The following is a 27,903-nucleotide window of genomic DNA, read 5'->3' on the forward strand; positions in this document are numbered from 1 at the left end:
CATTGAATGCACAGCCGTGAAGCCTCGGTTCTTTTCCCTGTTCTTAACTCGGACAAGCGCACGTGGCTGCTCCGGTGCCTGACTCATTGTTCCTGACTCATTCTGCGAGTTGCCTGCTGAGGTCACAGCCGAAAGTGGATAGACAGAGAAACCAGAGTACCCACTGCACACGGCCAGGGAGTTGGACGCCCGGCCCCATCAGAGCCTGGCTAAGGTGACAGCCAGTCAGTCCCTCAGACGGTTCTGAGGGACAAAGTTTGCTTTTTGCCTCCATGTATCTGTAAAGCAAAAATGCCCAAGATGCTGTTGGCAAGTGTTGTTTCTAGATTTCTCTCTGCGCCTCTGGAGAAACAGGCTGGGTTGTGGGCCATCTTTGTGTCATCAGAATAGTTTTAATAATAACAGTGTTATTTGCTCCGCTGCAGAACTTTGAAGGAGCCATCTGAAGGGGGCATAAATGCAATTTATACAGTTGATTCAGGTTCTGGGAGATACTCCAACGAGGAAACTGCATTTCTTAGTTTACTTCACGGGCCCAAACCTCTCTTCTGTCTGTGTTCAGTGGTCAAGCGATGTGTTTGCTGCTGCAGACCCATGGGGTCGGGGAGGGGAGCGAGAGCTTTCTCCTCTTCTCACTCCCTCCTCATACACAGCAAAGGATCAGTGGTCAGACAAGAGACCCTTCGTGCCAAATATAAATCACTGTAGACTTCGGCCTGGCGTATCAGTTAAAAATCTCAAGTTACAAGAGTCCAAAATCATGAGGTGTGTTACAGCATCAGACTGTAACTTCTGACTGGCAGGTCCCAATTGTTTCCAAGTCGAAATCGTTAGTTTTGAATATTGTCCCAAGGGCGTATGAGGTTGGAGAAACACAAGGTTTTGCCCACAGGTGCCGTTTCTTGGTTGTCATGCTGTGAAATCAGGAGCCTTCATGTGGTTGTAAGACACTCGATGTATTTTAGAGTGTCTCAGAGAGACGGGGCCACTTGAAATGCGCAGGTTGCAGGTAAGTGTCCTTGAGATGCTTTGTGGAAGTGGCGCCTTCGGGTGGCCCCTGCTGCTCATATTGCAGCACTGACCTTTACGGTGGTTTTTAAGGAACACACAGTACTTTGGGCAGGGTGTTTTGGGTTTTGTTTTAAAGAAATTCACCCTGGCAGGTTAACATTTTGAAGAGTTGGAGACACTGAGGGCAGGTTGAACGGTTGTTTTGGAATGGTTTTGTGGTAGGAAATGTTTGTTCCCCTAGCACTTGGTGTGTATGCGGTGTTTGTCCACTGATAGAAATGGCTTGTTACAGACGTTCTCGGCTTTCCCTGGGCCCCTGGTGGTCCCCCAAACCCTTCCTGGGGCTAAGAGGTCAGAACTCGCTCCGCCTGAGCCTGACAGTGGGCGTTGTCAGCCTCTTTGCGGAGTTGCCATGTGCACTGGTGGTGCAGCAGCAAAACCAAGCGGATGGCGTGCTCCCCGCCTCTGCACCAGTGGCCAGAATGTGCGGCTCCACTTAAGGGCGTCCTTGATGCAGCGCTAAAGACTGACTTTCACTGGCTCTCAGCCCCCAAGTGCATCTTTTTAACACTCCCTGTGATGAAGTGTTAAGGACACTTCAGCACTTCCTCTGCACCGAGAAGCAGGGTGGCTGTCCCCAGGAAGAGCCCCTGGGGTTCAGTTGTGAGATGAGTAACATCATTTGCAGTTGAAAGCACAACTGACCTGAAAGGACAACTGAGCGGCTGCAGTTTTCCCTCGGTGTTTGGCAGGCACTTGCTTGCAGATGAAGGATGTGTCAAGGAAAGCAGCCTGCAGTGTCTGTTGTCACAGTAAGGTCTGCGCTTTCACATGGGCCTTCGAGTTTTGAAAAGTTTGTAGCTGCCATTGTGAGCTTGATGGCTTGCCAGTAATTAAAGCCGTGGGTGGACATGGGCACTGTCTTCTGTGTTGTCTGATGGAACGTGCAGGGTCTGGACTCAGCACGAGTCAGCCAAGAGGGGTTTCCGGTGAGGCCGCGGGGACCAGGTGTGCAGGGTGGACGCCAGGCAGCCGGGGTGGGGGGGGGTGCACAGTGTTGCCTTGTCGCAGTGTCAGGGGTTTGATGTGATGTCACAGGACGTCCACAGTAAAGTTACCCGGAAACCTTTCTCAGTTTTAATTTTGGAAATACCAGCATGTTCCACATAAATGAAAGCTCTTGGGGTCCTCATTGTTTAAGGGTGTCAAGAGGCCCCTGAGACCAAAAGGTTGGAGAGTTGCTGTTCAGCAACTTTGAAGGTGGCCCAGATCCTGTTCAGCCCTTTGGTTGTACTGCAGGTCACCCCATAGACTCTGGTAACAGAGCCTGTTAACAGATTTTTAAACCTAAGATTTCATAGCATTATTCCTATGTCTGGTTAGTGGGAAATGCAGCAGTTTTCAGTTGAGAAAAAGAAATTTGCACTTAGAAATGTAATTTTAAATATTCTAGTACATTCAGTGTTCACCTCCGGTTTTTTCACTTTCTCAGTTTCAGGGACACCCACCTTTCTCTTTTTCTTCATAAACATAATTATTAATACAACGCGAGTGCGGTCTCCTGACCATACTCCTCAGGAAACATGTAGTAGTGTGTGGGCTTACACACGTGGTGTTAGAGCTTGCCGCTGGACTGCAGAGGTTTTGTTTCTCTTGTTTTTATACACATGCTTTTGTTTCATGAGCTACAGTTTTGTATTAGAATTTCTGTGTTGAAATTATGAAAAGAAATCAATTTTGCCAAATATAAAAGTATGAATGAACCAAATTATCTAAAATGATCTGGTCTATTCTGAATATGTACTTTATTTCATTCCACTCAACAGAAATAACTAGATTTTCTTTTCCGATTAATTAGACCGTAAATCAAATCCAAACACATGCTTATTTTTCAGAATAACATAAATATTGCTTTCATTTCTGAGAATATCTTAATTTCTTTGCTCAGTGTTGTGAAATAAAAAAGTAAGGTTTGTTTCCAGTTTTTTTGTTTTTATCCAGTTTCTTCTGAAAAGTAAAGTTTGTGAACTGTTGAAGCCTCATTTTGAGATGGGTTTACCACATTTAAGAGGTTTGGTGGTGGTGGTGATAAATTTAGCTAATCAGGGTGAAACGGTCACTGTCTCTTTAAAAGGGGGTGTGACAGAATGTTTGTCTTTGTTCTGAGGTCACTAAGGAGACCACAGTTACACAGAAAGCAGTTGGAGTGAGACTTGGAAGAGGAGAGGTGAGGTGCAGGTCCACTTGGCTCGGGGTTACTTGGGGCTAGAATCTGAAAAATGTTAAGAGATCAGTATTTCGGGCCCATCCCGGAACAGCCGTAGTTAGTGAGGCTTGAGCTAGGCATGGCTGTTGCAAACGATGCAGGAGACATGGTTTTTAAATACACGTAGGTGGACTGGACCACGACGGTGTTGAGTAATCGTAAACAGTCATCTAAAATCTTTCTTAGCTTTTTAACTGATGGCATAGCTACAGTATTAAGAATTTTTACATAATTATGTTCGTAATTAATTTTGTTGTTCAGCCTTTTCACGTTTGTCTGTGTGTTGGGTTTTATCGAGCTGGGTCCATCTCCAAAATAGGGTTACAACTGGAAGGCAGCTGACATCTGACGCTGGTTTTGAAGCCCTCTGTCCCTCCAGGACCTCTGCTCTCTTCCCGCCGGCTTGCTCTGCCTCCAGTGGCCAGTCCGGTGCGCAGCCCTAGTCCGCATGTCGTCAGTATTTTCTCTTCTTTAAAAGTCTTCTAGGGAAGGGAACTGTGTTGCGTGTTTTTCAGGTTTTCTCCCCAAGTGTCTTTGTAGGTCACGTAAAGTACAGATTACTTGCATTGAAGTTTGTTGTTTTAATGTGGTTTCAGTTATAGTTACTCAAGATCTATAAACTGTTGTCTTCCTTTCTTTTAGGAGCTCACTCCGTGGGAGCAGTTTCAAGATAATCCGAGTTGTTACTGGGAGCAGTGACTGGTCGCAGCAGTGTTTTGGAGCCCGGCTGTTTACCTGGACCAGGTGATTACGCCAGCCAGGTTTTCTGTTGTACTTAGGACGTCCATCCGTAAAGTGTCCAAGCTTTCGGTGTGGGGGCAGGTAACATATCAGTAGTGTTAACAGCAAAATTTTAACTTAATAGATTTGAAGTTTCTTAACCTGTTTCTAAAGGGGCGTTCATTGTATGTGAAGGCGGTGATACAAGGTAACGGTCACGTTTGTTTGAAATAGTCTCAACTTCACCCATAAGGTTCTTAGATGAATGTCGGGTAATGTGTTAAGAATTTGATTCAGAGCATGTCGTTTTACGTTGGTGGTTTTGTTAGTACGTAGACCTTGACATTGTATATTCTCTCTGTGGTGAACTGTGCTTTGCAGAGTAGAGTTCTTCTGGCAGAAAACCATCCTGCGGTGGGGATCAGGCTCCTTTCCCAGCCCTGAGTGAGCTTTATGGGGTCCAGACCCGACCCTCTGAACTGGAGGGGCTGCACCTCCTGTACTTTCTGGCACAGGCTGGCTCAGGCCCCTCAGGCCGCATCTTTAGTGCACATGCCAAATGTTGTGTGAAATACGGACTTCCCCTCGCTCGAGATGACTGTCAGATTTGCTGCAAGTTGGTTTGCATGAGTAGAAACACTTTGGATGGTAAACAGCTGTGATGACTGGTTTAGTAACAGCTCAGCTGCCATCGAGGGGTCATGTTGTCCTTCACATTTCAAGTTCCCAGCCAGTAGGGGTCAGCATTGCCTCGCGGAGAGTGGTTCCGTGCCACCAGCCAGAGCACTCTGAGTTGGAATCACCATTTGCACCCCAACTTAGTTCCCATCACTTCAGGTGACCAGAGAAGTGGTGTGGTCCTCAGTGGCACATGTGCTCACGCCACAGCCACTCTGGAAAGCTTGAGTGGCCTGAGACCGTGCGGGCCAAGTTACATGGTGAAGCATATAGAGCTGGCCAGGAAACGGGAGGTGACAATACTTAGTGGGAAGCAAAGAAAGAACTGGGTTGCATGTGATTTTCAGTTTTGTATATTTGCTGTTTTGAAGGTTTTTCATTCTGTCCCAGTCCTTCTCTGAGGATGGAGCACGGCATACGAGCTGAGTCGTCACTAGCATTTCAGTGTGATTGAAGCTGGACGGCTTGAAAAAGAATTCTCAAGGTATAAACTGAGTAAAGTTTTCACAAATGTGGCCCTTTACTGATCTATTAGGAAGAAAGACGGGAGAAGAAATGCACATTCAAGCTCTTGCCTGGGTCAGGAGTTCCTCAGTGTCGCGATTACCTGTTGCTGCGTAACTGCTGCTCCAGAGCTCGGCAGACCCCACAGTGCCCTTTCGTATCTCCTGAGTCGTAGCTCAGTGAGTGGGCAGGATTCAGCCAGGCGAGCCTTCTCCACGAGGTGTCCACAGGGTCACTGCGCACTCGGGCTGCAGCAGGGCCACGTGCAGGTCCCAACACCCCTCTGCACGTGGCGTCAGGCCGAGTGGTCAGAGTTGTCACATGGCAGCTCGGGCTCCTAGGCCCGGGCCTGGCATGGCGTCCTGTCCATGCGAGAGTGCCAGCGAGCCAGCGGCTGCCTCCGCTCCGCTGCCGCGGACGGTGCTGTGGTGCGTTTGGCATTCCCCGCTGCCCGTGTTAAGTGGTGTGCTGAGCACCTCGCTGGCGGAATTCCAGGTTGGGAGCTGCTTTTCTTCTGAACGTTACATACCTAACTAGGAACATTTGCTTCAAGAATCGCCTTGAATTATGTCATGGACCACCCTTGAGGAAACCCTGGTCACGATCACTTGCTTTAATAGACACCCCCTTTCTGTAGGTGGAACACTGTTCCATCTACCGTGTCCATGCCTCCTCCGCATGGGAGGAGGGGTGGTGCCCCCGTGGGAGCTCCCGCTGTGTAGGCATGGCGGTCTGCGCCCTCGGGCTCCTTCGCCAGGACATGTGGCCTCACTAACGTTGGTTGTGGTTTGGTTGCATCTCACCATTAGGTATGGATGACAAAGGTGACCCCAGCAGTGATGACGCGCCCAAGGTCATCAAACCCACCAGTAAAGAGTTCAGGAAGACATGGGGCTTCCGAAGAACCACCATTGCCAAGCGCGAGGGCGCGGGGGACGCGGAGCTGGACTGCGTGGAGCGGGCCCCGCCGCAGCAGCAGAGCCCATCCTTACGGCGCAGCGGGAGGCAGCCCAAGCGGACTGAGCGCGTGGAGGAGTTCCTCACGCGAGTCCGGCGCCGCGGCCGGAGGATGGCGCCCGCCTCCCTGGAGGACCCCAGCGAGCCGGCCTCGTGCCCAGCAACAGATGCCGAGACTGCTTCTGAGGGGAGCGTGGAGAGTGCTTCTGAGATGAAAAGTGGGCCCAGGGCCAGCTCCGCGGGGGGTAAGGAACGAGAGGCCTCGTCTGCCAAGGCCACAGGGGGTAACGACGAGGACGACACTTCCGATAGTGACAGTGATGGCTTGACTCTGAAGGAGCTTCAGAATCGGCTACGAAGAAAGCGAGAACAGGAGCCAGCTGACCGGCCCCAGAAAGGTGCCCAAAACCGCCTGAGGAAGAAGCGGCGGGAGGAGGACCCTGCAGAAGCTGTGGGCGCAGAGGCGGGCAACACTGTGGAGAGTTCCCCACCCAGCCAGCAGGAGCCCACGGCTGCCCAGGCAGCGAAAGATGACGGGGAGAAGAAGTCGGAAGGGCCAGCGGCCGAGGGAGCCCCAGATGAAGAGCCCGGAGGCTCAGTCAGACACAAGCCTGAGTGTGAGGTTTACGACCCCAACGCTCTGTATTGCATATGTCGCCAGCCGCATAACAACAGGTGGGTCTCGGGAGGAGCCGCAGCTGCCGCCTCGCTCGTGGTCGGCCAGCTTGCCATCCTCTTCGATCAGTCACAAAGCTGGGCACGGGAGGGAGTGGGGAAGCTGAAAACCATGAGCAGGTCGCTGAAAAGAAGGGGGCTGCTGGAGCCACACATGCCTGTGGGGGCTGCTGGCCGCATGGGGCTCTTCACTGCCTTGGTCATGTGAGCACGTGCGGCCAGCAGCCAGTGCGAGGGGCACAGATTACTCATTCCTGTCGCCCCGGAGGTCCCTCTCGGGTCGCACTGTTTTAGGCTGTCCCAGAGGGACACAGGCTGGTTGGCCCCCAGTATGGATGTGGGGAGCAGCTCCGAGCCTGCGGTGCTGTTAGGGTAATAAAGGCACCGTTGTCCCTTCGTGCAGACAGGCACTGCTGTCGCCAGGTGCTGTGGAGCCAGCAGTTCACTCCGAAAGCTCCACTCACGAAAAATAAAGTCATCTGGTCAAATGTTAACATCGAGAGGAGGCCTAGGGTGTGCCTCTGTTCTCTCCACTTTCTGTCCCTTTGTATTTTTTTCATAGCAGCATCTTGTTGAAACCAACTGGACATTAACAATGTGTCTAAATCGAGTGTTTACCTCTTCGTTTTCCATCCCTGGTTATTTTCTAATTTCAGGTTTATGATTTGCTGTGACCGGTGTGAAGAGTGGTTTCATGGCGATTGTGTAGGCATTTCTGAGGCTCGAGGGCGGCTCCTGGAAAGGAACGGGGAGGATTACATCTGCCCCAACTGCACCATTCTGCAGGTGCAGGACGAAGCTAACTCAGAAAGCACAAGCCCGCAGGCAGCAAGACTCCGAGCGGCAGACGCCGACGGCACGGACTGCACGAGTATAGGGACTGTGGAGCAGAAGTGCAGCGAGGACCAGGGCATCAAGGGTAGGATCGAGAAGGCTGCAAACCCAAGTGGCAAGAAGAAGCTCAAGATATTCCAGCCTGTAAGTGCCAGCTCCGGGGGTCAGCCATGGAGGGCGGCCCTACGGGGCCTCGGGCTGCCTTCTGCCCGCGGGGCTCAGGGAGAAAGGCCGTCCTGCACTTGGCTCTCGGGCCTCCCGCTCCTCGTGACACCTGTCTGCTTCCTATACTGTTACTGTGGGTGGATCGTTTTCCAGTTACCTTTGTGTTACTGAAGTGAGTGGGCCCCTGTCTCACCTGGCAGCATCTTGAGAACGAGGGGTCTTGTACCTGCCTCACTGGAGATGCCGAGGGTGGGGTGGCAGCTGTTGCATGGCTCCGTGGGGTGATAAGGCGACCTCGGCCAGGGGCAGCCCTCACACCTGCTGATACAGCGCGCGACCCTCTGGTGGTCCTGGGCGCTCACTGTGCCTGAGCTGACTCAGTTCTCCTCCCTGGCTGGTTTCCAGGCCCCTCGAGGGCCACATTCTCCACGAGTTGTCAGCTTTGGCTGAGTGAGCTGTGTCGGGCTCTGACAAGTGCCCCGCTCGGCCTTCCTGAGTCCCGACCGGCCAGCCTCCAATGGGGCAGCCCCGGCCGGGTCCTGCCCACGCCCACTGCATCTTGCAGGCTTTGGGGTGGCGGTGTCAGCAGCGTGTGCCCAATAGCCTGGAGCTGTGTTAGTTGCAAGGTGAGCGTGCTCTGGGGCTGGACCATTTCACTGTCTGTCCTGAGGTGTTCGGAGGCGCATAGACGTGTATTAACTGTTAACACACAGTCATTAGGAAAATTAACGGAAATGTCAGTGGGAAAATCGTCCTAATTTCTTGTCTTTCTTGTCCATGTGTTTGGACTACGTGAGTTTAAATTCTGTTGGATTCTAGGGAGGAAAAACAGTTTTCTTAAAGACAACGTGAGAAGTAAGATTTTGCTCAAGTATAATTTCGTTGGTAGGACACGTCACGTGTGCTTGGTGTTGGCCTGCGAAACACCTTGGTGACTATGAACAAGTGGCCTGCCACACTTGTAGTGCGTCAGTACCTAAGCTGTGTGCCCAGTTACCAGACTTAGCTCAAAACCACACACATTTCTTAGCTCGGTTTGCAGGGTCAGAAGCCTGGGTCTGGCCCTGCTGAGCCCCTCAGGGTCTCAGAGGAGAGGGCTGCATGCCAGGGTCGGCGAGGGCTGGGGTCTCATCAGAGGCCCGTCTAGGGAATAGCCACCTGCTAAAGCTCTGACACGGTTCGGTATGTGGCTGTGTCCTGTGCAGCTTTTGTGGCCTGTCGATACTGAAGGCCATTTGCTGTGCATCAGATTCGGGTTAAATTGGGTGTTGCCCTCACCCCAGAGCATAGCCGTGGGGGCCTCACAGCAGGGCTGCTTTCTTCACCATCAGTAGTGGCGGCTTCACGTCTTTGGAAGGCCAAGCCCTCTTTTAAGGGTTTTCGCCTTTGGATTAATTCAGAGTCATCTCATTTGGGGCCTTCATTACATCTGCAGATACCCCTGTCCATTTACCCTATCGGAACTTAATTGTGTGTGTGACATCACATCGTGTCCGAAAGGACACAACCTGTGTCCTGGGGGCGGGGTCCTAGGGTCCTCTTGGAGTTATGCCCGCCACGAGTGGCATGAAGAGTGTTCAGGCCTTCGCTGGGGGCGGTAGGTCTGTGTGCTGAGAAGGAACAAAGGTGAGTTTTTATTCACTTGGAAATACTGTTAGTGTCTCCTGATTAGAAACAGTAACCTCAGTGCTGTAAACTGATTTGGCAAAGGACCGTGACGCTACGCCGGTGAGTGTTGTCTGAAGCACGTTTCATTTTGCAGGTCTCAGAGGCGCCGGGCGCTGCCAAGTGTATTGGCCCCGGGTGCGCGAGCGTGGCACAGCCGGACTCCGTCTACTGCAGCAACGACTGCATTCTCAAGCACGCTGCCGCCACCATGAAGATTCTGAGTTCAGGGAAAGAAGCAAAACCCAAACCGAAAGAAAAGACCAAGTCGAAGCCAGAAAAACTCATTCTTCCGAAGTGTAGCGTTCAGGTAAGCCGAGCAAGAGCAGCCATGTGAGCAGTCGAAGCGGAAAGTGTCCCCGTCGCAGACTTGGCTGGTTGTAAGGTGCGGGGCGGCCGAGATGAGAGGCACGTGCCGGCCCCTTTCCCTTGGTCCTCCCATCTTTCCACCGGCTCTGTTGTCAGTAACAGAGAAGCAAGTCCTGGCGTTTTCTTTCTACCGCCCTCTAGCTGAGGGAGTAACGGATGCAAACGCAGCAAAGCAAACCCAGGCTGCAGCTGCTGCAGGGAAGCTGAGCCCTCTCTCTGTCCACGAAACAGCAGTGACGGGGGCGTCACGTGGAGAGGAGTGGCAGGCAGCCAGCAAGGTGGGGAGGGGTTGTGGTCCACCTAGCGCTCCCGTGGCCCCGTGTTTGTGCCCCGTGTGATTTGGGAAGGATTGCGGGTGCTTCAGAACTCAGGCCCTTGCCTTGCACTTGAAGACCCTTCCTGGGGAGTTGGTTCCGGGGGGTGTGGCTGTACTGCGGCCCCCGTTAATGTCTGTGACAAGCGAGGCCTGAGTGCTGTTGGGGCAGTTTTCTTGACGTTGACAGTGCTGTTTATCCTTTAGACGGCTTCATTTTTAAGGCTGGTCATTTTGAACCAGAACTGCCGAAGAAGCAGTTCTGTGTGCAGTAAGGGTGACGTGTAGCGCAGCGTGCCTGGTGGGAGCCCGGGGAGCTCCCCTCGCCCAGCACATGCTCACCCCGAGGTCCTTCCCACCTGCTCTCACCTTGTGGCCCCACCACGCTCGGAGCTGAGCCGTGTTGTAGGTCATTTCATGTCGGGTCTTCTCTCCACTCAGACACTGGAGTCCCGGCTGTTACGGTGGGTTGTGAGGGTCAGCTGGTGTGTACGTGCAGGGCAGTGAGGGGGCCTGAAGTGACTCCGAGCGTGTCCTCCCTTCGTTGAGAAGTGAGCTGAGCCCAGGTTAGCTCTCACCTTAATGATTGGGGTTTTCCTGCTTATTCAGGCAGGCGTCAGAGTCTCCTCCATGCACAAGAGACCAGCTCCAGACAAGAAAGAAAACACCGTGAAGAAGGCACTGGCGGCCCCTGCTAGGAGCGAGGTTCTTATTAAGGAAACGACTTGTGAGAGCAGCACGCCGTCTTGGGCAAGCGACCACAATTACAATGCAGTGAAGCCAGAACCCACTGCTGCCCTCTGGCCGGCTCTGTTGTATAAATGTATGTATCACCTAGGGGTAGCGTCTGGACCCTTCCCGGGCTTTCTGCCCGGCCCTGCACTCGGGCCTGGCCACAGCCAGGAGCTGTGGCCCGCTGTAGCACTGCCCGTGAGCCCCGCTCCCCTGCCCCTAGCCGGTCCCCACAAAGCTGTACAAACCCCCTTGCGGTTGCTGTGTGTCTAATCTCTTCGGTTGTCAGGCTCTGGTAAGTATCTGTATTATGTTCAGCGAGGTCTGACTGAGCAGACACACTGCCCAGTGCTCAAAACGTATCAGTGTCCCAGCATCAGTTGCCATTTTGTGACAACACTGTTAGCTCGCTCAGTTTTCCACATTGTCTGCTTTTAGCACATGCAGTCAGCACTTCTTTTGTACACTGGGAATCTACTGCAGATCACCGTTGAGCTGATGTAAAAGACGGTTTTCAGCAGAGTATGTTTGACAGGGCAGAAATTCTGTCGTGTCCAGTCCACACACGACACACCCACATAGACACATGCTCACGTTTGGAAGGCCCTTCCCTGCAGCTCTGTTCCACGGTAAGTGACGTGATGTGCTCCCTGAAGTGAATCTGCCCCAGCCTTTAAGGTGCCCATAGGTCTTGGAAGTCCTGGCTTCAGTTATGCAACGTAACTCTGGTTTCTTCCTGCATTTCAGCCCAACGCTCCAAAATTAAAATTTGGAAATTTAAATAGAACTATTGGGCACATCTTACTCTATTAAGGTTATTGTTAATTTGGTTTTTATGCTGTCTTTTAGACCATTTTGTGCCTCTCTTTACAGCAGCAAAAGGTTAAATAGCCCTGAATTTTGCACGACTGTAGAGGTGTGCTGTGTTCTCCTGTTGGTCAGCCTCTTAGCAATCACCCGGGGAGGGCACTCGTGTAGGCAGGTGCCAGGTTAGTGCACTTAGAAAACCCGTGTCTAGGTGCTCATGATAGAATGTAAAGGGTCCACGACCTAAGAAATGGAGTTGCAAGTAAATTGCAAAGCAATACTAGATTTTCTTACTTTATTTTAGGAATGAGTTATTAACTATAGAAATAACCAGTTATATTAAAATAAGTCTGATACACCTTCAGTTTGAGCTGAGAATTTCATGCTAACATCATATCTCAGATCTTCATCAAATTATAACCTCTACAAAGTAGCACTTTCACAGAGGTCGTGAATGGACCTAAAAATCCACGTCACTTGCGATTGCTGAAGTGCCCTAAGTGGTTATAGGCCTGGGACAGAGGAAGGAAAACCAGGGCCCCGCCTCCAAAGCCTTGGCAGTTGATTTCACGTCAGTCTCACCATCTCAGTTGACTAGAACTGGACACAGCTGTCCTGAGGCTCCGTGAGCTGAGCGGGGGGTGCAGAGCGGAGCAGGGGCAGCGGTGGGAGGGTGGGACAGCGTGGCTCTCCCTGGGCTCTTAACTGCCCACTGTTCTCGAGGGAAAGGGGGGTGCGGGGGGGGGGGGTGCTTGCGCTTCCCGAGGAGGCCAGTCTCTGCTCAGACGGTTTTCTTCTCCACCTCCTCTTTCTATACCAGCTCTTCACTGAAGCTCCGAGTGCTTCGGGTGACAGAAACTTGAAACAAATTAATGACTGATTACCCTCCCTGGCACTTTGATGCCTCAGAATTAAACTTGATGGATATCCAAAATTAATTGCATGCATAAGGGACATGTTTTTGAGCTAGTTGCATTTGATCTTGTTATCCCAGAAATGTCATCTTCCCAAAAGTGATTGGGAGGACAGTTAAAGGTTAGTAGCAAATACAACTTCGGCCTTGGTGAGTAGCAGCTGTGTCTCCACCGCTGTCCCCAGACGGTCACTTCACAGTTGCAATAGCGGGATGGTAGCAGAGCACAGTGCATACAGAAGGCTACGCCCCACGAGGACCCCACCTGCCTCCCTGGCTGGCTACAGAGTGTGCTTTTCCGGGTGGGGGTGGTGACTTACGACGGGGCGTTGTCTGCACTGACCTGGAGACGAGGATCCTCATTGAGCCCAGAGAGCCATGCACTGCTGGAGGTGCTCCAGGCTCCCCCGCCCCCAGGCCACTGATTTGTGGGTACCAGGGGGTTGGATTGTGGGGACAGGGACAACTTTTCAGTGAACATACAGGGGACCTGTTAAGCGGGCATGGCCTCGCTGTGCGTGGAGGCTCTTTCCTCTTCCTCCCACGCAAGTGTCAGGAAGCCCTTGTTCTCTGGGTGATGCCAGTAACACAGTCTTCTGAGTAATTTTTAAATTTTTGAGGGTGTCTGTATAGTTTCTTTAACTTATAGAAACAATTGCCATTTCATTTCTCCCCAAAATCAATAGTGTTTATATTTTTATAGTCTTATTTTTTCTCTATTGGTTTACCTTCCATTACTGTCAAGGTATGAAGAGAGCTGAAAATATTTTTCTAAAATTTCCCTGGTTTATTACAACTTGACAGTGGAATTCTGATAGGCATAGGCACAGGTTCTAGTATTTTGGACTCAAATAGCTCGTTAGGTGACTTAAAACACTGAACAGAGTCTGACTGGAAAATGAGGTTTCTACAGTGTCATCTAGCTCAGAGACTTAAAGTGGAAAACCCTAACAGAACTTGTCCACCCAAATCCAGGTGGTTGGTTAAGCCTCTTGCCAGATACAAGTCCTGTGTGTGCCACACAGACTGTGCAAGCACTGTGGTGAGATGGATGGAGGAGGACGCGGATTTGCACGAGGCTCACTAGTGGTGTGGACTCCAGAAGCACATTTCACCAGTCATAAGCGGAAACAAGTACCCTGTAATAAATGCCGGGGGGCGGGATTCTGGAACCCAAGCATATTTTGTAGGAATTGAAAGCGGGCAGGCCAGGGAGTGTCTCAATCAGCTGCATGAGCCACTTTCATCTGTCCCTTCCAGATTGTCTGGCAATAAAATGTGGTCGGCGACAAACCAGACTACCTACGAATTGGTTTCTTCCCCCCAGTGAGAGGGAAGAAGCACTGTCCAGATATGGGACTTGGCTTGACAGTCGTTTTAACGCTGTCCACGCAGCTCTTTCCTCGGCTCTCAGTGACGTTCTTTTGTATTCTCTTTATTTTGCTTTTTACAAGCTTAAAAAAAATAGCCATCTGTTGAGAAAATTAGATTGGGGGTGGTTTCACATGAACATAAACTAACACTTGAGATGAAACCCTCGGCAGCAGTGTGTGCCTCCCCGGGAGGGGGGACATGGGTGCCAGTTCCCGCAGGGTGGGTCCTGCTCACCACCTGCCTTTTGGTGAACGTGATGTGGCCTGGGCAGCTACGGCCCCACTCTGATACTGTTGGAAGATGATCACTAGGGGAAGTGCCCCGGTGGCACCCCCCAGAGCCCGCAGGTCCGCTTTGAAGATGCTGCTCCGTGCCTCCAGTATGGTCCACAAGTCGGCCCTGTCGGTATAAAGTTGTAAAATGCTTAATCTTGATTTTTGTGTGTTGCACAAAACCATGGCACGTAGTTACGTTCTTGGCTTCTGAGAATTAAAGAAGTAAACTTAGAAGATGGATAAGAAGTTTTGCCACTTTCATTTATTTAAATGAAGGTTGGGGCAACTGCTGCCAGCCTGGAGGACATCAGCAAGAAGAACGTTAAGGTAACTGCATATCCCGAACGCTGCTCGGCCTCCAGCCTGGGGGTCCACTGATGGGACCCTTTGTGACCAGGAGCTGACAGGGAGGGCAGGCGGACTCATCTGACGTGCCCCTAGCCCGTCATGTTGGTTGAAGTAGTAAACAATTTGGGCACAAACAAATGATGTTGCTTAAAACGTAACCTTATTAAAGAGACATGAGTGCCTGGTGCCTGGTTCGGAGACGGGGGAGACGGTGGGGAAGCGCGGCTCACTGCCCAGGTGCCTGCTGCGCAGCGAGGCCGGCACTGCCAGTCCAGTGGGGTGACAGCCTTAGTCACACCTCATTCTAGTGGAGCATGTTGAAGTATAATTGGAAAAGTTCTTTTCCATGTTACTAACCCAACATGAATCAGCTTTGGGTTTAGATTTCAAAACACTACGTGAGACTGAAAATAAAGAAGCGTAATTGATCTGATGTCCACTTGCTTCTTGCAAGTTTCCTGTGGAGAGTTCTGTGCACCTCTCTGTTTAGGGTGTTAGCCACTCAAATACCACATCAGAAACAAGCCACCTAGAAAAGCTGCGTGACCCAGCCCACGACGGGTTGTGGGCCCACATAGACGCCCAGGTGGTGAGGAATTGGGATACAGCATATGCTTGCTTGAGTGTTACTTGGGAATTCGTGTTTTCTGACGCAAAAGCAAATCAGTACTTCTAGAAGAATACAAAATAAGCAAAAGCACAAAAGCAAAATGGTTTCTTGCTATTTACTACCTTGATTTTCCACACATGGAAAGCTCTCGTCAGGAAACCATGTTGAAATGGGAAACTACACGTGTCCCGCAGAACTGATGTCACAGTGAACAAAACGCACCGCTTCTCCACTGTGTTGGCCTCCAAGCCCTCGGGTTCGGTTCCGGTTTCAGAGACAGTCCCCACAGCGGTAGCTGCCTCGCTCTTCCTGCTGAGTGGACTCGGGACCCAGTGGGGTGGGTAGTGCATGGAGTTCGTATGGTGGCAGCAGGCACTTCCAGGCAGGGGACACCCCTGCCGAGGCCTGCTGTCCCTTGCCTGCACCATGTGCTTTCACTCACTCATTGTCACAGCAGAAGCTCACTTGGCTTTTACAGCCAATTATTCAATAGGCCTGCGCAGGCGTCTGAAGCTCCTTCAGATGCCTGAAGCTCCTTTCTGGGGTAAACACGCATAATGTGAGTAGGACAAGAGGTAGAAAGCAACTTCCAGCTGCTCTGAGAGGCTTCTCCCAGGTCCTGTGCCTGCGCCGAGCTGTCCCGTGAGGCCCCCGCTAGACGTGGGTGTTGGGCAGATCGTCACTACTGCCCACCCGCTGTAGCTTCCTTTGGGCATCTGCTCAGCTTCCCAGGGGAACAGCGCAGCACAGCTGCTGGAGACCTGTGTCCTCCCAAGCTCCACTGAGGCCCGCCAGTGCCACCCAGTGGCCAGCGATGCCACAGCCACCTTGCCGTGTGGCGAGGCCCTTAGTTTTATGCTTGTTGGAAATGAGCCAATTGGAGTGTGTGGCTGCTCACTGATCCCCGTGGACACCAGCTGGCTTTGCTCTCTGCTTGGCTTCACCCCAACAATTCATCTCCTTTACCAGCATGGTCTGTGGGCAGAAGCAGTCCCACGGGCAGCTTGTCCTAGAGCGACAGGTTTCCCCTGGCTCCCTGGGTCGAGACCTGGCCCGGAACCTGGCAACGCTTTTCCCCCCACAGCAAGTCCCCACGGGTGTAAGCTACCTACCGCCTGCCTTGCTGCCAACAGCCCAGGCCTGGCACACACCCCTGCAGGGCCGTCTCTGCCCACACTGTAGTATGCTTAGTGCTGCCAGCAGAGTTCGGCAGCACTTCGTCGGCTGTCCCCTGAAGCCACCCTGGCATGGGGTGTGCCGCTGCTGTTCTAGAATGGGTTTTTTCTGGCTGGTTACAAAGTTAGTCCTTGCTCTTCTGTAAATTTATCCACAAGCTAATACAGTTAGAACTGTGTTTGGATGAAGGGTTTGCAGACTTGATGTAGCTGTGTTTAAAAATGGTAGCGTTTCTCTCACTGTCAGAACATTCCAGCACTGCACCGAGGTCACTGTCGTTAAGCACGTGACACGTGCAGCTTACAGTGGGGTCAAAGGGACCAGTGTGGCCCTTGCTGGGAAGCACTTCCTGCATGTTTCCAGCATTCCCTGCCAAGTCAGTCCACCTCAGCATTTTACTAAGAATTTGTTTGCTTAATTAGACCTGTTTCTCCACTCTAGGGAGCAGGTAAGGGAAAGTGGAGGTTGGCTTTAAAAAGGTGGCAGCAGCTCGTTTTATAAAATGTCCTAGTTAAGAAAGCCATCCCCTCCCTGCGTTTTCAATAGATAACACATGTTTACTGTTACCATGGATACTGGGTCATTTTACTCACAGGTATTGGAAATAGCCTAAATATAATCTCTCAGAAAAGGTACCAGTTAGACCAGTAGAAGTGTTGATCAATTAACAAATGTGTCACTTGAAACAATGACAGCCACAAGCGACGATCTGTTTTAGGCCACATCACACAGATGTCCTGTAGCTTACAATCAGGCATCTTTGTGAGGTTTCTGGAGGTACCTTAGGCCAGCTTTGAGAGTTACTGAAGTGCGTTACCAAAATGCTGTCCTAAAGTTCGTGTTTGTAAAAGGCTGACGGAACTGGCTCGAGGTCCCAGTTTTAATCCTCAGCGGTTCATGCCTCCATGGCTGCCAGTGGTTGGCCTCCCTGCCCCGCGGTGTTACCACTCTCTGCTCAGGGTTACAGTGCTTTTGACCAGTGCAGCCACCCTCCCTCCCCCCTCCCACTTCCCTGCAAAGAGGTCCTTCCGTTAATCCTTCTGTTCGTCCATCTCATTTACTGACCTGAGCTCCAGCCGTCCTGCAGACCTCGGTAGCCACATGTGAGGCGGTAACGTTTCCAAGTCCTGAAGTCCACTAACTCCTTAGGTATCTGAAGCCCTGATGAAATAATACATGGAGAAGTGTAGTTTCTGGTGGTTGTCGTATGTCCCTGTTTTTACTTTGTTGGACTTTATAGTGTACTTTACTTAGAAATCCATCTCCTGAAGGAGTGAAGCCGTGAGGTATGACTTGATGGTCATGGACGTGGGTGGGACCCGCAGGCCGGGTGGCACGTGCACTGGTCTTTGGAAACCTGGACAGCTTAGGCCTGGGCATGTCAGTGCACGGGGTCTGGTGGACAGGCCACCTTAGGCAGAGGTGGGCCGGGGACGTGTGGTTGGGGGGCTTTGAGCTGAAGTGATTTAAAGTCAGAATTGATGCTTGGTGACAAAGTACTTCTCACACTGTCCTAGCTTTTGGGTCCACGAAGTGCTGTTGCAAACTTTGTAAAATTAGACGACTGCACTTACACTGCAAGGTGGGAAAAACGTGAGGTCCCCATGGGCTTTTAGCACCCACCACTGGAGGAGGGAAGGCCTTGAGGGCAATGGTGACAGCTCTGGCTCCCTGCCAAGATGCCCGTGGCTGCTGGTGGTGGCTGCACTGGGGCCCTGGAGCTCCCCTGCAGGGAGGGCTGGGACTGTATGTGGAATCTCACCTCTGCCCAGATCTCAGACTCTCTCCCTTGTTCACTGCGACAGTTAAAAGGAGCATGGCTGGCTGGCTGGTGATTGACTTTTAATCCCTGGGTTAAGTTGGGGGGGGGGGGGTTCACTACCGCAGGGGTAGTTTGAGAAAAACCCGCCCCGGGGAGGTACCTTCTCACTGTGTGACTCGACCACCTGCCCTAGGTGGCATCCCCGTGGTGTCTTGGCTCGCCCACGGGGTCCCCTGGTCCCTGCCATTCTGCTTGGTGTGCAGAGCACGGACCACCGAGAGTGTGCCACCTGCTCCGCCGTCACGGCTCCGACCTGCTCCTGGTCGGCAGCAGGTCCCTGAGTCGTGTTCAGGATTGTCTTGCGTTCCTGAGACTTTAAGTCTGACAGTCTGACACAGGGTGCAGTGTAACCCTTTGGCGTACCCCAAAGAAGGTTGCTGGCAACAGATTTTTGTGCACGTTGAGGTGTTTTGATAATATCTTTTAGCTGTAGTCAGCAATCCTTGCTAATTTATTGTCTTACACAGTGATCAAACACAACTAGAGGCCTGTAAATGGGACCGTTTATATAACCGTTGAATACTGTATCTTGTCATGTCTTAGTATAAAAAATAATGGGTCTTTCACATGCTGGAGAACTGCCTGTGTTTTATTAGTCGTCTTACTCACTTGACTTTTGTCCAAAAGAATGATGAACACCTATGAGCAACTGCTCCCTACCCCCCGAATGGACTCGGGGTAGTCCTTCTAATGCCTGGGGTGCATATGCATTTAAAATGTGAAGAGAATTTGTCTGTTTGATCCATCCTGAAAAGATCTTTTAAACTCATGTTTACAAAAAGATTAACACTTGAATTCTTAATGAGGTGCTCTTCTAAAATCTGCCTTTTCTGGATAATGTAAGTTTGTACTTCCATTTTCAAGCTTAGCTAACGATTTATATCAAGCATATGATAAGTAGAGTTTGTTGGTTGAAGTAACAGGTTTCAGTAATAATACAGTCGAGCATTTCTTTCTGAAATAAAGCATGGCTGTGATTGTAAATACTGATGGAGGCCTTAATTACATTCCTTTTCTGAATTCAGTATTAAAAAACCCTTTTCTCTAAATCAGTATCTCATGCAATAAGGCCTGGAAAGTGTTTGCTAGGTTAAGCGTGAGCATGCTTTTCAGGACACGTGACAGCGCGCCTGGGTGTCATCCTGGCCCGCTAAGCGTGTGTGTCTCCTTTGCAGCCGTGAAGGAGGAAAGACAAGTGGAGGAGAGCCCAGCAGCAGCGTCTGCGGTACCCAAGAGAGTGGTGCCTCCCGGTTCGTCGGGGGGCGGCAAGCAGCCTCCGGCCAGAAGGCTCCTTCCAAACAAGGCTCCTTCCGGAAATGTGGCAGCGGCCAAGCCAGCTGTCAGGAAGGCGCCTTCGGGCTTCAAGGGCACCATACCCAAGAGGCCCTGGCTCTCAGCCTCCGTCTCGGGCAGTGCTCCAGCCGCCAAGCAGGCAGGGCTGGTGCCTGGCGCCGCCACATCTGCTTCCAAAAAGTTACCGGGCTCTGCCGCCTTGCTGGGGGCCACCAGGAAGCCTGTAGCTGCTTCTGTGCCCTTGGTCTCTCCTGCCCCGGGACGCCTGGGGACCTCCATCGCTGCCCCATCACAGCCAAATTCACAGATTCGGCAAAATATACGACGCTCCTTGAAGGAGATTTTGTGGAAAAGGTGGGCTGTTGCGCTTCATTTCTTACCTGTTCTCCATTTCAAGTGGAATGGAACGTGCAGGTGCAGTGGCTTACACAGCAGCTCCTTTGTGCCTCGTAGGGTCAGCGACAGCGATGACCTGGTCATGACGGAGAATGACGTCGGGAAGATAGCCCTCCGGATCGAGAAGGAGATGTTTGGCCTGTTCCACGTCACGGACAATCGCTATAAGAGTAAATACCGCAGCCTCATGTTCAACCTCAAGGACCCCAAAAACCAGGTGTGCACCTCGGGGTTCGGGCTCGTGGCCCTGCCACAGAAGGAAACCTGCTCTCTGGTTTCTTTAGCTGAGGCACATTAAACACAGCATTCTGAACCATCGTTACCCTTTTAGTGGCAGCTAAAAGGTGCTTTTTATCCCCTTGGACGCTTGCCATAGGCCATTGGTGTGGGATCGTCACTCATCCTTCTGTTCCTTACCTTCACGGAGACCTGGGGGGTCTCACCCGCTCCCTGGAGTCCATCTTTATCCTGCCAGCTTCATGTCTCTTAAGCATGGCTGTATAATTGCGTCCTCGTCATCCCATCAGCTCCAGAGTCAAGTTCAAATCCTCTGTCCTAGTATGTGGGCATCTCCATATCTATCTGGGCTGCTTCTGCCAGCCTTTTCTGCCTTACTGTCATTCCCCATCAGCTGAGCGAGCCTGTCCATTTGGGTTTCCTTAGATCAATAAACTGCCATGCTCACCATCTGGACAGGTGCTGTGCACACCTGGTTTTGCAGCACTGTGGGTGGGCAGTGCTCTTCCCACAGGATCAAATGGGTTGGCTGCTTGCCTGGGCTCACGGTTGCCCAGCTTCTGGCCGGCCTTGTGGATGCTTAACCTGTGTTAGACGCAGGGTCCCACGGAAAGCTCCAGCTTCCATCTCCACGTCAACCCCGGGCAGAAGAGGTCTTTTCCTACCTTTATTCCCAACACTGCCTTTTGGAGTTGATTGTTGATTTCTCTGAGGTCTTTTCAGCAGTTGGTGCAACATGGGCCTTGAGGTCAGCTGTGTGACCTTGGTGCCCATGTTTTCTGGGCACATTTGCTGTACAGCAGGGGTAGCCCAGTGTTTACTCCTGGGGGCTGTTGTCTGGAAGCCACAGGGCAGGCCCCTGCTGCTGTGTTGTCTCCAGATCCTTTCTAGGATCTTAGAAACAGTCACTCAGGTGTTTTTGAACCAGTGAATGAAAGACGTTTGTTCACAGGGACTCTTCCATCGTGTTCTGCGTGAAGAAATTTCTTTGGCAAAACTTGTGAGAATGAAGCCAGAGGAACTTGTATCTAAAGAGCTTTCCGTGTGGAAAGAGCGGCCCACGAAACCTGTGAGTGCTGGTGGGCGTGGCTGCTGGGGCGCTGGGCTTCTCCAGAAGCCTAGGCTGTTGGCGGGAGGGCTCCCGCCCAGAAAAGGTGTTGTAAGGCTGTGTGTGTGTTGTTTACATCTTAGGTGATGGAGTCCAGAGCGAGGCTGCATAATGAAAGTAAGAGGACTGCCATTAAGCAGGAAACCATTCCCGACATGGAAGATTCTCCACCTGTGTCAGACTCGGACGTAAGCACTTGGCTGCCACTGTTGACAAGAAGCCACTGGATGGTTGGGGCAGACATGACTCTGCCAGTATATGCCCTTGCACAGTGCTTGGGAACGTGCATTCGGTGGTCCTTTGGGTTGGCACTTAACCACGAGGTGTTTCTCACGTGTGCTGGGCCTGGAGGAACTGACCTTGGTGTTTTCTTTCTTCACCGGCAGGAACAGGAGTCGGTGCGAGCTGTCCCTGAGAGCAGTGCCGCGCCTCTCCTGGACGTCTTCAGCAGCATGCTGAAGGACACCACCAGCCAGCACCGGGCACATCTCTTTGATCTGAACTGCAAGATTTGTACAGGTGAGCATGTTGGGCTGAAACTTTGGAAGGGACACTTGACTTGCTTTCGTTTAAAGGCGCTGATCCTTCTAATGGCCATGGTATTGACGCAAGTTTAAGAAATTCAAAGGCTAGGATGGTCTTCTGGAGTTTGTAAAGTCAGCTCCGAGCTTTAAAGGGTTTTTATTCTTGCAAGAAATCATGGCCTACTCGTGGACAGGCTGCTCCCTCACAAGTGTCAGACTTCTCACGAAGGCCTTTCCTCTTTCCTTCAGGTCAAGTTCCATCGTCAGAAGATGAACCAGCTCCAAAGAAACAGAAAGTGTCCGTTTCTGCTAGGAAGGAAGAGCCCAAACCCAAGCACGACAGCTCTCCCTCGGAGCCAGTTCTCAGCTCAGCTAATGAAGTGATGCCAGCTCTGCCTGAGAATGCCTCTGAGCCGGACCCAGAGAGCAACTCTCGGGCACACTCGGAGCGGAAGGGCTTCCCCGGGCCTCCAGGGGACAGCCACCCCGAGCCCTCTGCCCTGGAAGGGCCCTCCTGCCCGGCCTCCTGTGGGGCTGCGGTGCTCACCACGGTCACCATGTCTGGCCGAGACCCCAGGACTGCACAGAGTGGGTCAAGCGCAGTCACGACCCCTGCATCAGCCCACCCGGACAGCATCCACCCAGCAGAACCACGACCAGACATCCTGAAGCCTGCTGTGGCCTCTGTGCTGGTGCCCAAGTCCATCCTGGCTAAGCCGTCCTCGTCCCCTGAGCCCAGATACGTCCTGGCGGCCCCACCATCACCGAGCATCAGGTACGGTGTCCGCGTGGATCGCAGCACCGCTCGTTACTGTAGATGCAGGAGCAGTAGTGAGCGATCCAGTAGCTCAGCCCTGCTGGTACCCAGAGACTGCTGCTCTGCGGCTGGTGGAGGCGTTTAGAGGCCCCTGACTTAGGACGCCGGGCACCACCTCCAGATACTGATCAGAAAACAGACACCCAAGTCCATGGCCATCTCACGTCCTTGCCTGTTCGTTTCTTTCTCTTTGACTAGAGCACCTGTGTATGTCATTGTGATTGAAGTAGTTAATTTGCAAAAGTAAGCTACCGAAACTGGCAGGAATTCACTTGTACTTTCATCAATATGTAAAATCTTCATATGTGGGAAATTCTTTGTTCAGAAACTGACTTCTTTTCCATGGTTCTGTTTTACAGCATCACAGAGTCGCGGTCCCCTCCAGAAGGAGATACAGCCCAATTTTTGTCTCGACTCAGCACCATTTGGAAAGGATTTATTAACATGCAAAGCGTAGCAAAGTTTGTCACTAAGGCATATCCTGTCTCTGGATGTTTTGATTATCTCAGTGAGGTTAGAACCGAGAGAGAGAGAGTGAGAGAGAGAGAGCGAGAGAGTGAGTGTGTGTCTGTGTGTGCACACGTACATCTGTCACGGGTTCTGGTCCTATACCAGAGTCCACCGTGGGATAGCCTTCCAACCAAGAGTCCGGATACGCAAGGAGCTTGGTTGGCATGGCGCTCATGAGTCTGCAGGGGACCAGTTTGGACAGCTGGCAGAAATTCCGATGAGAAACGGGGCATCCCAGCCCTTATGAAAAAGCCGAAGTTCATCTTCCTGCTTTCTCTGTTCAGCTTGGGCATTTACCCAGTGCATGCGTGCGCCCAGCCGGGGGTAGGGCCGGCCTGTGTGACCCACCTTGGTGTGGAGTGACACACACAACAGATCTTTTATTTTTCGCGATTAATGAAAACTGCCAGCACTGAGACCGAAGCAAGGAGCAGTCAGCCAGTCCTTTTTGGATAATACTGAGGCAGTACTGTGTCTGGTGTTCACAAGAGACGGCACAAGCGTTTTGCCAGATGTCAGCTGTCTGGCGGAAGCTTGTCACCACACCAGCCTTGGGTTTGGTGGTTTGGTAGCTCGCAGCCCTGAGTGTTAGCCGAGCAGCATTCGGTACAGTTAATGACCATTTTCTCTGGAATCGGTGTGGTTTTCTTGAGTGTCGGGTAGCCAGTGCCCTGAAGTGACTGCGTCAGTCTCTGAACGCGTCCCACCGGTCGTTCATGCACGTGCATTTTGTTTAGGACCTACCCGACACGATTCACATTGGTGGAAGGATCGCACCGAGGACGGTTTGGGATTATGTCGGCAAACTCAAATCTTCTGTGTCTAAGGTACCTGCTTACAGTCTAGTCTCCACACCCACGGAAGGTGTGTCTGTCTGGTTCTTTCTCTCACTTCTCACCTTCCTGGGTTAATATTCGAAATGTCAGCCTACTGCTTCTTAGATGTTTCCAGGTGAATGTTTAAAATGAAGTTTGTAGCTGGATAACTGAGAGTGTTAGCATAATACAGCGACGCGCTCCGTTGCTGATTTATTATAATAGTGCACATGCAGTTCTCTGTTCGTGAGAAAGGCTTCATTTCCTGTTTGTTGTCTTTGTGAGTGAAGGGGTGGGGCTGGGAGGTGGTCGGGTCGCTGAGAACCTCATCTTGGCCGCGGCTGTGGGTCGTGACCTTGGGCAGGGGCTCAGTTTGTGTCAGGTTTGCAGAAGGGTTAGAGCCTGTCGTTTGGTGTAGCTCTCCCAGTTTCTCCTAACACAGGCGCTTTTGTAGATCACACAGCCGGTCAGTCGTGACCACAGTCACTGCATTTAGCAGAGGCCGGTGTCCCCGACATGGTACCAGGCTGGCACCCACGTGGCTCGACTCGTTGGCACCGAGCTGGGGGGCGGGGGCTGTGTGGAGGCCCCCGGGGCTAAGGAGACTTAGGTCGAGGTGGGAGCCTGGCAGCCTGTACGTGAGCCTGTGCCCCCCTGCACCCCATGACTTGGACGTGCTGGACAGCAGGGTGAGAAGCCGATAGCCACTCGGTCTGGCTCCAGAGTGCTTCTGGGGCTGAGGCCCACAGTGAGAGCAGGCGCCTCTCCAGAGCAGCCACAGGTCCATGTGTCTGTCCCCTGTGCTCTCACCGTAGGAGCTGTGTCTGATCCGCTTTCACCCCGCGACGGAGGAGGAGGAGGTGGCCTATATCTCTCTCTACTCCTATTTTAGCAGCCGCGGCCGCTTTGGCGTGGTCGCTAATAACAGCAGGCACGTCAAGGACCTCTACCTGATCCCGCTCAGCGCCGAGGACCCTATCCCGCCCAAGCTCCTGCCCTTTGAGGGACCAGGTAAGCTCCAGCTTTCTGGGTGGCAAGTAGGTGCCTCTGATCCCACACACCCCCTCCCCACACGTGTCCTACTGAGCTGGTGGTGGCCAGGTGCTCATGCCGCCTCGGCACACCTGACTGGAGGACCAGGGGTAGGAGCCACACAGAGCAGCATTTAGCTCGAGGGCACGGCTTCCAGGAGACGGGGTAGGAATGGGGGCACTAGGAGTACCCCTGCATCGGCATAATTGCCCAGAAGAGCTTGATGAAGCGAAGGGACCCACGGCGCCCAGCCCGCCTGTCACGGCCTGAGTCGGTGGCCTGGGTCAGTCAGTGCACGGCCGGTGCCAGGAGCCTGTGAGGAAAGGTAACGCCACCCTCGTCGGCCAGTGCCTGCACTCGGCTTTCTAGTAGCGCTCAGCCCGCAGCGCAGAGGCAGGCAGACGGCTCCCTCTAACGCCGACTCCCAGCACGCAGGCCACGGCAGCTCAGGGGCAACTAAAGAGTTCCAGAAATAATGACTTAAGGCGCCTGCTCTGATTTTCATAAGCTGTTTCCTCTTTTGCGAGATACTTTGTGTTTGCTCTTCCTTTATAAAGTGCTGCTTTTTAAGGGTTACTTACAAGTTAACCTTAAAAAAACCAGACTCATCAAGGGGTTGAGGGTGAGTCCCAGGGGATGTGGTCTGTGAGTGCCCGGCTCTTTGTACCAAGAAGTTGGCGGAAGATGCCTAACCTGAAGCATCTCCGTGGCCACAAAGTGCCGAGGGTTAGAAACCTTAGAAGATGAGGGTCTAGCACACAGCACGTGCTCCCGAATGTTTGTTCTAGAGGTGGTGGCCAAACGCCTCGGGCCGTCGCTGGTGCTGCCCAGACCCTGGCACCTCTGCGGCCTTGGCCCTGTCCTGCAGCCCATGCTGTGCTCACACTGCCCCTAAACAGCCGGGACCCAGTGGAGCACCCTCGCCCGGCCCTGAGCCTGCGTGGAGCCCACGCTTGGCCCTGCAGGGGTGCTCGGTGCCCGTTTTCAGAATTGTGCCCAAAGAGGGATTGGCATGCCCGTAATTGCAGGGTTGTTGTCACTGGCACGATGCATCCAATCATCTGAGTGCTTCAGGGTGCCCTGTCATACTCCTGGGCGTGAAGAAGTACCACCTGGGGGGGTGGGGGTCTTGGCGAGGGCGCAGCTGGTGGAGCGGCTGGCCAGCTTCCTGGATGACCGTGAAGGGGAACGTCCGTGTCCCTGAGGTGAGATGAAGAAGCTGACTCCTCAGACACCTGTGAAAAGCCTCCGGTTAGTCAGCAGTGTAGACACCGAGTGCGGTCTAGTGGGCGGGGGATTCTGGTCAGACGGACACACTCCTCTCCACATGTAGAGCACTTTGTGGAGACGTGAGTTGGTGGGTCCCGGAGTCACCCCTTTCGAACAATGAAAACACTTTCTTCCTGGTGTGAGCCCATCTCGCTGCTCCATCTGCCTCCCTGAGCCCAGTGGCTACATCTTGTCAGGTTGCGGGGTCCTCGGGGGTGGTGACCAGGCCAGCCTGCCAGGCCCTGCCGCTGGCACAAAGGGAAAGGGTGCCACTTCAGAATTCGGCGGGGACAGGAGGGGTCAGGGGAGGCCACAGAGCAGCCCCTCCATTGGGCTGTGGTGGGAGCTGGGGTCGTGTGCAGCCCTGCAGAGGAGAGGCGAGGCGAGGCGAGGGCCACACGGTGCTTCCAAGGTGACACGGCCAGGAGGGCTGGGCTGGGCTGGGGGTGGGGGGCTCTTGCCTTACCCACTAAGAGTGATGGGCACTGACCACCAGACACTCGGTAATGGCTGAGTGGACGTCACACTCTGCTCCATCCACATTCCTGAGGCTCTGACACTACCTGAGGGGGACGCCCTAAAGACAGGCAGATTTCCCTCCACAATAAACAACAAATGTGTGTTGTTAAAACAGTAAGAAGGATTGTAGATACGTAATCAGTGATTTTTCATTCATGAGCTCTTAAAAGATTTTTTTAATTTAAGGGCTTCTAAATCTTAAGCCTGTTTAATTCAGTATACTATTTTTCATTCTGTTGTCAGTGTTTTTACATACATTAATATCTGTATATGTTTTTCACACGTCCACATCAGCCAAACCACCTCGATTCCAGGCCAGGCTGTCTCCCTGAGCTGCAGCACGTGTTCGTTGCGTGACTTAGCACACCCCAGATAACAAGCTCCACCTGTCCTGGGGTTGTGTGTGTGTGTGTGTGTGTGCGCGCGTGTGTGCATTTGGGAGGCTGGGCGTGGGCACGCTGCTCTTGACCCAGGGGTCCCTGCCCTCAGAGGGCTGGTCTTGTCACGGCATCCTGTGAAGGCTCAGGCCCAGTCAGAGTGGGACAGTGACGTCCCTCAGCAGGGTCCCCAGCAGGCTTCAGCACTGGCCCCACCGCAGGTCAGAGCATTTGTTCTCCGAGGGGGTGACGTGTGCTGCCCACAGCTGTCACTCCTGAGGTCACACACCCAGTAAATGGTTGAGCCAGGGTTGGCTGCACCCCCTCTCCATCCAGAGGCCTTGCTCAAAGCACAGGCCTCTGGGAACACAGAGCTCCAGCTTGGGAGCTGCCAGCCCGTGTGGGGGCCGTGGAGACCATTGTGGGAGTGTGAGAAGGTTATGTGGGAAAGGTCGTCGCAGGGGGCAGTGACCAACACACACACCTTAGCTCACGGAGCTAACGCGAGCTGTGAGCTCGGGCCCGAGTAGATTTGGACCAGATGGTGCCCCCTGAGCTCTTGCTGGTCGCACTTGAGAAGCAGGTGAGGACACCAACGGTGCTGAAACCGTCTTCTCACCTGTGAAAGCAGCGTGGCCGGCCCTGGTCAGCACTCACTCGGGACAGTGAGCGCCGGGCCCTGGGTCTGCACACCCCTCCTCAGCCGGCTTTACCTTTGCCCATCCACATCTCATCTCAGAAACCCGCCAAAGCGGGACTTGTCCACAGACGTGCCAGGCCGTCTGGTGTCAC

General features: G+C 52.6%; 1 protein-coding gene across 12 annotated transcripts in view; it reads left to right on the plus strand.

The window, feature by feature from the left end:
* DIDO1 (death inducer-obliterator 1) overlaps positions 1 to 27,903 on the plus strand; it is a 51,159-nt gene that overhangs the window by 14,504 nt on the left and 8,752 nt on the right. For 5 of the 12 annotated variants that reach the window (XM_019753390.3, XM_019753389.3, XM_019753388.3 and 2 more), the window contains exons 2-16: positions 3,920 to 4,099; positions 5,047 to 5,159; positions 5,989 to 6,811; positions 7,468 to 7,789; positions 9,573 to 9,785; positions 10,767 to 10,980; positions 19,390 to 19,861; positions 19,961 to 20,120; positions 21,093 to 21,209; positions 21,332 to 21,436; positions 21,635 to 21,767; positions 22,022 to 22,547; positions 22,949 to 23,102; positions 23,837 to 23,926; positions 24,730 to 24,925. In XM_019753390.3, the coding sequence (XP_019608949.3) occupies positions 5,991 to 6,811; positions 7,468 to 7,789; positions 9,573 to 9,785; positions 10,767 to 10,980; positions 19,390 to 19,861; positions 19,961 to 20,120; positions 21,093 to 21,209; positions 21,332 to 21,436; positions 21,635 to 21,767; positions 22,022 to 22,547; positions 22,949 to 23,102; positions 23,837 to 23,926; positions 24,730 to 24,925 (3,523 nt within the window). In that variant the 5' untranslated portion in view covers positions 3,920 to 4,099; positions 5,047 to 5,159; positions 5,989 to 5,990. Of the gene's footprint in view, positions 1 to 2,984; positions 3,707 to 3,919; positions 4,100 to 5,046; positions 5,160 to 5,988; positions 6,812 to 7,467; positions 7,790 to 9,572; positions 9,786 to 10,766; positions 10,981 to 19,389; positions 19,862 to 19,960; positions 20,121 to 21,092; positions 21,210 to 21,331; positions 21,437 to 21,634; positions 21,768 to 22,021; positions 22,548 to 22,948; positions 23,103 to 23,836; positions 23,927 to 24,729; positions 24,926 to 27,903 lie in introns of those variants that run through there. The other 7 variants (XM_074317212.2, XM_074317211.2, XM_074317210.2 and 4 more) reach the window with 3 other exon arrangements.

The sequence above is a fragment of the Rhinolophus sinicus genome, chromosome 13 (genome assembly GCF_057876585.1).
Source record: "Rhinolophus sinicus isolate RSI-liver-muscle chromosome 13, RSI-T2T, whole genome shotgun sequence".
Classification (NCBI taxonomy): Eukaryota; Metazoa; Chordata; class Mammalia; order Chiroptera; family Rhinolophidae; genus Rhinolophus; species Rhinolophus sinicus.